Source organism: Pipra filicauda, unplaced genomic scaffold, assembly GCF_003945595.2.
Source record: "Pipra filicauda isolate LSUMZ 115617 unplaced genomic scaffold, ASM394559v2 scaffold181_size1560634_pilon, whole genome shotgun sequence".
NCBI lineage: Eukaryota > Metazoa > Chordata > Aves > Passeriformes > Pipridae > Pipra > Pipra filicauda.
In genome coordinates, this window is record NW_024104289.1 from 21,083 (window position 1) to 30,918 (window position 9,836).

A 9,836-nucleotide genomic window follows, 5' to 3' on the forward strand; every position below is an offset into this window, starting at 1 on the left:
GTTGATACAGAATTGTTAAAATAAACCTTACCAATATATGTTTTCAGACACCGACTATTCAGTGTCTCTTCACTCTAATCCACTTCAAGGGAATTATTGATAAAAACCTGGGTTACCCCCCCTCCCCTTTTGCTGGGATGGGTTGTAACACCCCAGGAAGGAAAGCCTGGAAGCTTTGGTTTTTGTGGTGCCTGGGCACTCCATGTGCAGCAGGAGCTCTCTGTCCTGGCACCTTTGGTCTGGGAGGAATCTTCCTCCATCAGCAATTTTGGGACTCAGGCTGGTAGTTTGTGCGCAGGGCTGAAAAAAGCAAGTGATAACCCTTTTTCCCAGGAAAGACAGCCTGCAAGCTTTTGCTTTGTGGTGCAGTTGGTGGGTCAGCCTTTGCATATTAAGCACTGTTGGAACAGCCTGGACCATTATGAATCCCCATTGCCCTCAGAATTTACCTGTAGAGAGGAAGGACATGTTTCTGAGCTGCACACACCCCACGTTCCTCATGATACAGCAAGTTAGCTTGGGTCTGATTCTGAAGAATTGCAGACACGTGACCCCCCTGAGTGTGGCAGGGTCCTGTTTCAACAGGGCCAAGTCCATTCCTTTCTGGCTCAGGACCAGCATGTCCTCCTTTAAGATGTCTGCTTTGGAGAGCAGGGCCTGCTGGACCCCACAGGGCTGCTCTGTGGGATGTGCCATGGCCCCACCCAGAGAGCTTCCCTCTGCTCTCTAGGGCTGACTGCTGGATCCCTGCACTTTCCTCTGCTTTCCATTTCCGGGAATAAAGGTTGGCTTTTCAAATCACAATGGCTGTATGTGTGTGCGTGTGTGTTTGTGTATGAAGACTTGGAAACTCAAGACGTTGCTAATGCCTAAACCACTTCCCAAAAAAGACTACCACTTGGAGGTCGTGAACTTATATTTACTTCTGTTTCTTACATGACAACACTCTGCCATCAAAAGATGAGCTAAGACTAGACTTCTCTTTTCATTTCGAGTTTGTGTAGGACCGGAAAAGCAAAGAACTTCCTCCTGAAGGTTAGAGAGGGGAGTCATACCCAGTCCAGAGTGTCATTGTAAGAACAGCAGTGAAGGAAGGAAGAAAAAGGGGGAGAAAGAATGGTAGAAGATATCATTTATGCTGACTTGAACTTACCTGAATCAGCCAGACCCAGAGTACAGCAGGTCACTGATTTCCAAGGTAGGTCACTTGGTGTGCACTGAGCTTTCTTTCCATTCTTCAGTTTGTTTTCCACATATTTTGAAGGCGTGTCATGGAGCACCAAAGCCCCAAAGAGCATGAAGGAAATGTGAGGGTCAGTGCTGGGAAAAATGTGCAAGTGGGTTGTCCAGATACAATTTTTTACCACACAAAAAAAAAAAGTAGGGAGGATTGTACTAAGGTGTACTTTTCATTTTTAAGGTGAAAGTGTAAGGGAGAGTATCTTGTTTGATATAAAGACTAGTTTTTTTCAATTTTGGAGACTGTTCCACAGCTGAACACCCAGTGGCCCTGAACCAGGCAGACTCTGATTCCTGCAGCAAAGAGATCAGGATTGAGTGTCTCCTGTTGCTGGTGTTTGCAGCAGTCTCAGGCACAGGCCGTTTCTGCTCCCTGAGCACAGCAGGCATTGCCTCTGGGCTTTTCCTCCTGTGTTGGTCTGTGCAAACTACTTGTTGAATACATCAAGAACAAAATGTTTCATGGACAGGTTTGGTGTGATTTAGTACCAAAGTCTTTGCAAAATTCTAACCTATGATTTAGCTTTCTTTAATGCACTAAAAATTATTGCACAACCTTTTGCATTGGTTTTGCTACATCTGCATGACATTAGTTCCTAAAAAACTTTGTGTCTCTCTTCATTTTTTTCTTCCCTTTCTTTTTAATCTTCGTATCTCTTTGACAAAAATAATTCCTTGTTATTCTGTGCTCATCTTTTATAGAAAGTGTGAATCCTGTTTATCTATTTTCAGATTGGTGGAGTTTCTCACACACCAAGAAACAGTGTTTTATCACCTGTTTCAACAGATAATTTCATGGCTAAATGGACAGGCAACCACAAGAGATGCCACCTAATTAAAAGTTCCATTTGTCTTATCATTTAATCCATATATTCCTATGTAGAGTTTTTATAGAGTTTGAACAGCGCTTTTTCTTTCTCTGCTTGTGCCTTGCAGGGAACCTCCTACCAACTCTTTGCTTCTATGTGTTCACTGAATTTATGCAAAATATTTCCCAGGTATTATCTCTCTCTCAAGATATTTTGTTCACTTTTGTCTACATGTCTCCTCTGTTATTGTCTACACTGAAGAAAAGCCAGATCTGTTCCTGCTTTGAGTAAGTCCTACAGGATGTGAATGTATCATCATAGAATATAGAACCATAGAATATTCTGAGTTGGAAGGGACCCACAAGGATCATCGAGTCCAACTCCTGGCTCTGGACAGACACCCCAACAATCCCACCATGTGCCTGAGAGTGTTGTCCAAACACTCCTTGAACTCTGTCAGCCTTGGTGCTGTGCCCACTGCCCTGGGGAGCCTGTTCAGTGCCCAACCACCCTCCGGGGGAAGAACCTTTTCCTAATATCCAACCTAAACCTCCCCTGACACAGCTCCAGATGTTCCCTCAGGTCATGTCACTGGTCAGCACAGAGAAGAGAATTGGCTTCTTTAATGGAGAAAAATACTATTTAGGCATATTTAAACACTTAAGTTGTTTTCATGTGTTCATAATTTCTTATAATTTCAGTCATTTCTGTTTCCTTTAAGTTGTTTTTCAGCTCTCTGTGTACTCTGTTATTTTTGCTTGGGTTCAGGTTCTACATACACAGAAGTGAAACTAAATTCCCGAGACACAAATGCTGCAACAGGACACACATCAGCTGGTGAGTTTTTAACTGTGTGATAAATTGTTAGGGCTTTAAATGAGAAGGGCAGAGGGGGCCATACCTTATGTTCCAAAAATGCAGTGATATAAACCTGTGTGAGAGACCGAAACAGGCAATTGTTCACTCTACATCTTCAGAGCAGGGAGAATTCAAATGCAGCTAAACCCTCGTCAACTTCACTGACAGAGGAAAATAAGGATATTATGGGTCAAACTAAGAAATCACCCAACCCAACCTCCTGTCGCCAACAGCTCTGAAAAGTCAACAACTGAATTTGAAGTAGCAGAGAGTGGGCATGTGTGATACCTTCCGGTAATAGTTTCATATGCAGTACTTTCACATTTCCCTCAGGGACTTACTGAGACTATGATTCGTAATGCAAGAGGATTTAATGTCATCATTCCCAGGAGATCTTCAAAACCTGACTGTACCTGGTCCTGGACACCCTGCTCTGGCCAACACTGCTTGAGTAGGGCAGCTGGAGCAGGTGATGTGAGAAGGTCACTTCCAATCTAAACCATTCCATGGCTGTGTGGTTGGAAAAGCAGAGCTGATGTCCACAGATCTCCTCTTTTTTTTTTGACTTGAGTTCATAGTAGATCTCTCATTTTCTAGTCCCTGGGTGCAAAGAGAGCTTTAGGAGTGGGATTCCAAAACAGCACTAGCAATGCAGCTATATGCCACCTAATGTCCCTTGGAATTGGTCACTATATTCTGCTTTACTGGATCTGCTCTTCACAGCTCTTCCTTTAGCCTGTTCCTAGAGCATTCTTGGCAGGTGCCTTATATTGGCCACATATTCCAAGGTGCTGTCCTTCAATAACCCCAAGGCTGCCTCTGTGGATTTCAGTCTCTCTGAGCAGACATTTTTAGCACATTTTTGACAGTCACCCTCTCCTTGGTGCAGTTCCCTCTCTTACCCACCCACTGTATAAGTTTGTATAAGTTGTCCTTATACAAACCAGTGCTATGAGGACTCTCTTCCCTTTAACCTGTTCCTCAAACACATTCCGTATCATGATGCTGTTCAGTTCCCCAAGCCCAGGTGTCCAGAGCCACCAGGACATTCAGCCTGGCTTCAGCAGGCAAATCTGGAAGGCCTCAGGTTCCCAGAGTGAGCCTGAAAAAGGCACCTGGGAGTGAAGAAGAAGGGGCTTTTTTCCAGCTCTTAACCTTTAACATTTATTTTTTCTATCTGTAGGTAGAAGCTGTTCCAGAAAACATGTTGTTGTAGTGGTTGCTTTATTGATTGTGATAATCCTCCTACTGGTCCTGGCTGGGTGTCTGGTACACATATGTAAGTTCTGAAATAAATGTAATAACAGCAATTAATTTGTGCCTCTCACTCACCCAATGACATCTGGGTCATGACCTCCAATGCCAGTATCAACAGAAGGACAGTTTGAAGGGAAAAGGCAGCAACTTTTAACAAACTGTTTCTGAAAGTTTAAGTATCAAAACAACAACACACAAAACCCAACACCCAATTGAAAAAGTGACAATGTTCAGATACTAAAGAATTTATTACACAGATGTTTTGGAGAAAGAAATCAAGATAAAATAATACCTTTTGTTGTTAGGATTGCGATTGGTGACAATATTTCAAGACGACATCGTATCATGTCAACAAGATGACTGTGACAGCAAAATCTTTAAATATGAATAAAAGGTCATTTTATAGAGGCAACTAAGTCATAACTTAAAGAAGTGTGTTTACTACTTCAAGGAAACATTTTTAAATTTCACTTGGGCTTGACTGTATTTTTCCCATCCTTTGATAGCTGAGAAAGCTTGAGAGGCTTCCACAATCAATCACAACTGATGAAGGTTTTTAAAACCTCACAGGAACTCTGTTTTCTTGTTCTGGTCTGGGGGAGCAGCACTGTTGGAGCAGCTTCCAGCTGGGGCACAGTAGGCTTCTGTTCCAATATGTGCCAAGGGCTGTTCAGTGTAGGAGCAGACAGTGCCCACAACTCCAGGCTGGGCTGGAAATGGACTGAGCCAAGAGCACAATGGTTGGAGCCCTGAGCTCCCAGAAATGACTCCTGTTTCCTCTTGCTGTGGTTCTGTGTGTGCTGTGCATTACAGTCCCCACTGCTCTGAAAAGGTGTGAGGTAATTCTGGTTCAATTTCAGAGTCTGGTTCTTTGGAAATCTGCCCTGCAATAGGAAGGACTGTTTTGAGAGGTATTTTTTAATGGATGAGCAAAAAGGTAGACGGGGCATTCTATCCTGGGTGATGGGGATGTCAAAGAAGTCCAGGACAGCTTTGACAGTGTATAGAAAAATAATCCTTCATTCCAAGTAGAAATTGTATTGTTATTTTCCAGATCATCCAACTGCAAGCAGCCCACAGGACTCAAAAACATTGCCCCAAGTCCCTGAAGAGGCACTAGGTACGTAATGCTCTATCATTCCAAAGAGTTTCCAGAAGCCTGTTGGATTGCCTCTGAAGGGCAGCAGGAGAGGGGTTGTGTCTAGATTTTGTTCAGAAGGGAAATATGGCTTATTAATGGCTTAATAAGACAAGACCCAGCAGCGAGGATTGCAAACAGCCAAATCCTTTATTTGAAGGAAAAGTTCCCAGTATATACCCTCGGGGGGCATGTGATTCGCCTAGACCCAATCACAGCAGAATACACACTGCCTATATGTGTCAGTGTACTTCTGGAGATCCCAAACCCCAGAATGCAGAATGCCTCACCCTGTAACCCTGGGGTACATCTCCTACAGGGAAACAAACACATAAAACCTCAGCCATCTCAGGAATCAAAATCTTATCCCAGACACTCCCAGGATGAACTCTGGAGGCCAGAGATGTTTCCCATTTGCACCTCCTTTAGGAGCAGGGGTGGGTCAGCTCTGCACTTCTGTCTCAGAGGTGGGAAGAGCTGATGACTCTCTCCTGCCAGTGCAGAGGAGTCTGTGGCAGGGGAAGGCACAGAAATAACAATTCCTCTGGTATATCCATTCCTGCAGTGAGCAGGATGGATAATGTGCTTGGACTACTTTTCCAATCCCCTTCTGTTCTTGGCATCTTAACTCAGTGCAATTGCCTTTTGCAGTTTAGGAGCTGCTGGATCCCCAACAAAGTGTCTCATGCAGGCCCTGTCTCCTTGAATCTCATCCCCCTTTCCAGGTCCCATTCTCTGTTCCTTGTGGTCCCTGCCTGGCAATGGAGAGAAACGTTCAATCTCTTAGCAGCACCATGACCGAAAGATGGTTTTTTTGCCCTGATCATTTCTCTCTATCTGTTGAGCAAAAAGTGGCAAGGCTGCATAATGTTTTTTGTGGTGCTCCCTCTCTACCTCATGCCCGGTGACTCTTGGGCTGGGATCAGCTCCAGAGACTGCTCGAGATCCCTGGGGGTCTGGTACAATTCTAAGCAGGACCACACAGGTATTTCTCTGGCTCTGATTTCCTCTCTTACCTCTCTTTTGTCATGGGATCGTTTTGAGAGTGTGAACATGGATTTTCCCATATCCGTTCTTCCCTCCTGCAGCCTGCCCCAAACAATGGGAAAAACATGGGAGAAAATGTTACTTCTTTTCTCCAAATACACAAAAGGACTGGAATGCCTCCCGTAAACAATGTACTGCCATGGGTTCAGACCTGGTGATCATTGACAACAAGGAAGAACTGGTGAGATCTTAATCCATGGGGCTGTTCCAGGGTTATTTGGGCTACAGGGCAAAGGCCTGAGGAGTTCCACTGGTGTCTGCTCCTGTTGGATGTGTTTGAGGTCTCTAATCTGCTGCCAGCCACTTGGCGTAGCTGGATGCTCACTGTGCCCTCCGTATTGGCCATTTAGCACAAACTTTCTGTACCTCTGATGAAGAAAATGTAATTTTAATATATTGTCATGGTTTGCTTCCTTTCAAGCACTACCTCACTGAACAATCAAGACACAATTACTACTTACTTGGTCTCACATACTCTGAGAGAGAGCAGAAGTGGAAGTGGATTAACAACATGGAACATGACCCAGCCCTGTAAGCTCATTGCAGCAAGTCCCTGTCAGGCAATGTCTGGAAGCAGGGAAAACCCCAAAACCAGAGCAGACAGTCAAGAGCACAAGTGAGATCAGGGACTGAGATTGGGTCTGATTCCTTGAGATACAGGTGTTTCTACTTCCTGTGACAAGGAAGAGGGAGCCTTGAAGTCCTATGGGAACACAGGTAAGTCCCATCAGGATGGCAAGAGAGGACACAGCTGGAGTTCTGGTGGGGAAGGAAAGATCTGACTGATGGAGTTGTGTGGGGAAAGGAAGGATAGAGGAGGTAGGGATAAGAGAGAGTGATGTCAGAGGGAGGATGAAGGAGACCAAAGCAGGGGAGGGTCTCTGGATGGGAAAGCTTTGCCCAAATACTTTTGTTGAGAACTGGGGAAGAAAAGCAAGGACTGGGAGGGAGACTCCAAGAAGGCAGTTTCTGCTCCCCCTGACAACTTGGCAGAAAGGCCAGGGGACACTGTGCCTTTCACTGCATCACATCGACTGTGTCAGGAATGCAACTAAATCTGGCTTTCTCCCTCTTCAGGTTTAATATAAGTGGACCTCATGGTGACTATCTCTGCACAGTCATTGGATTTAGGGAAGTACACACTGCACCTTGCAAGGGAGTCAAATCAACACAAAATATGTGTGAAAAATCTGCAACTCTTTCAGAAAAGCTGCAACGAAAGCTAGACGGAGAGTTAAAAAGAAGAGTTCCAGGCATGAATGTTATCCCTAGCTTCCTGTAGGAAATGTGGATGGGATTTTAGTCATTCATTTTTAGCTGCCCTTGTCTGGGTTTTTAACAACCAGTTTTGTCCAGAGGAAGGTTTATACACATACACATGTGACTTTGTCCTGTCAGTCATATTTGTGGGACAGGGCAGGAGCCAAACTAGGTATCTGTGTTCACCTGAACTTGTGGTTGCAGGGCAGAGCAGGGCATGGCAGGTCTGGGAATGACATATGACATAAAAATCCAACATTTTTGGTTTTTTGGAAACATATTTTTGCTCTCAGTTTCCAGTTTGGCAAATCAACATGTTTTGCTTGAAAAAGTAACCTTATGGCAAAAATATCTCAATGGGGTCACTGAATGAAAATCCAACTGCAGATTAAGGCAGTTTGGTGATAGTTAGAAATAAAAACACTGAAAGGTAAATCTCACTTCTTGTGTCACCCACACACTGGATTTATCTGCTAGAGGGGGAGACCATGAAGAAGTTTAAAACCAGCCAAGGTGTTTTACTCTGGAGGGAACTGCTGTTGAGTTTTGGAGAGGGAGGCTGTAAAGAAATGAGTTCTAAAGGACATTAAGTCAAGGCAAAAGCTTTAGATTGTGGGAGAAACTACTGAGGAAAACAGCATTTCACATTTTCAAACAGAAAAAGAAGAAACAAACAAGTATGGCAAAGTGCCAGCTTTCAAGGAAACGTGAGTCCCACAGACCTCTTTTAAACACAGGAATATGTTCTGCAGGAAGGAGTGTGAATTGTAAAATATTATCCAAAGGGACAATTATGATGACTGGGACAAAATCTGAAAGTCAAAAAGCTAGATACATATTTAAAAAAATTATTTCAACTGTTCAGGAATAGTCTGAGAGAGAAAACTGCATTTACAAAAGACATTATTTGTAGTTTTTAAGAGAAAGATGAGGCTTGATAAGAAATTATTTTCTCTACAGTGGGTTTCAACACATCTTATTTTTTTTGTAAATAAAATACAAACAGAAATTTATATATCAACAAAGCTAATGTTGGACTAAAAAATAACACAGGACCAAAACCTTTGTCATATTCTTAAAATTCTTAGGAATTCATATTTTAACTGGTGACTATAAAAATTGCAACTGTACCAAAGACTTGAGGATAGCAATTGTCATACTAATATGTATTATATAACTTTATTTTCTTCCTACTATCTAATCAAAACTTGCCCTCTTTCAGTTTAAAACCATTCCCTCTTTTCCTATAACAACATGCATCTTAAGATGGAATTTTGATTTAGGTTAAGATATGTCAGGATTGCATTGAAAACAAATGCAGTGTTAAAAATAATGCCTCTTAGGAAAGAGGATTCATTTTAGGATACAAGGTACATTTAATTTTATTATTTTTTTAATTTGTTCTGAAGTCTCTGCTCCCTAATTTCCAGACCTTTTTTATTTTTTACAAACATTAAATTCAAGTCATAAATTTGATGATCAGGTGGACTTTTGGATGGTGAAAATTTCCACATTGAAAAAGAGAGAATCATTTTTTCCCTTCATTATAGGAAAAAACAGACATGATCAGTTGTCAACCAAAGGCCTCATCATGGAAACTCTAACATCTCATGATATCTTGCACATCTAGAAGATACTGCAAGTGAAAGATGCACTGCCTAAGAAAGCAAGGGACATGTTGATAAAGTAACAGATGACTAATATTGTCGAGATAAATTGATAATAGATCTTCTTCTAGCATATGAATGGAAGATACCTTGATGTGCTACTTTCTCACATCCTGCTGAGCTGAACAGAGTATTGTTAGATAAGGAGGGAGAGTAAGATTGTGAGTCAGAAATAACCCTGCCCCCAGTACATGACCAGAGCAATTGAGAAACATTTCACAGAAATCACTTCCTCAGAAAGAAATTACTGTTTCTGCGTATTTCAGAGAAGGTTGTGGACACTGAGAAGCATGTCTCTGTGTTTGTGGTAAAAGGATGGCAAAGTTCCAAGTCTCAGGAGGATTTACATCCTTTAGACAGCATAGAGCATGACTGTAGAAGCAAGATCACTCATTTTCAATGACATCCTCTGAAACAGTCTGGACACAAGACAGGAAGGATGAAGATTATGACTTCCATTTTTTTCTCACTTTCTTTTTTCAAATTGGAAAAGAAAAACTGCAATTTCAGCTGTGCTGTGATTCAGCTAGAGGTTGTGAATGATTTACCTTGTGCAGTCCC

At 42.6% G+C, this 9,836-nt stretch overlaps 1 protein-coding gene across 1 annotated transcript; it reads left to right on the plus strand.

Moving 5' to 3' along the window:
• Positions 1-1,083: 1,083 nt before the first annotated feature.
• LOC113996661 (C-type lectin domain family 5 member A-like) lies at positions 1,084-8,706 on the plus strand. Its single transcript, XM_027737862.2, has 7 exons — positions 1,084-1,198; positions 2,817-2,885; positions 4,090-4,185; positions 5,218-5,283; positions 6,390-6,529; positions 6,770-6,879; positions 7,426-8,706. The coding sequence occupies exons 1-7, from the start codon at positions 1,117-1,119 to the stop codon at positions 7,628-7,630; spliced, it is 768 nt and encodes a 255-aa protein (XP_027593663.1). The 5' UTR covers positions 1,084-1,116; the 3' UTR covers positions 7,631-8,706.
• Positions 8,707-9,836: the final 1,130 nt, after the last annotated feature.

What these genes read in the sequence shown, in the direction of transcription:
- LOC113996661 (XM_027737862.2), top strand. Translation starts at nt 1,117, where the DNA reads ATGGTAGAAGATATCATTTATGCTGACTTGAACTTACCTGAATCAGCC. An exon ending in GCAGGTCACTGATTTCCAAG is followed by an intron (nt 1,199 to 2,816) that starts GTAGGTCACTTG and finishes GCTTGGGTTCAG; the next exon opens with GTTCTACATACACAGAAGTG. An exon ending in TTGACAACAAGGAAGAACTG is followed by an intron (nt 6,530 to 6,769) that starts GTGAGATCTTAA and finishes CTTCCTTTCAAG; the next exon opens with CACTACCTCACTGAACAATC.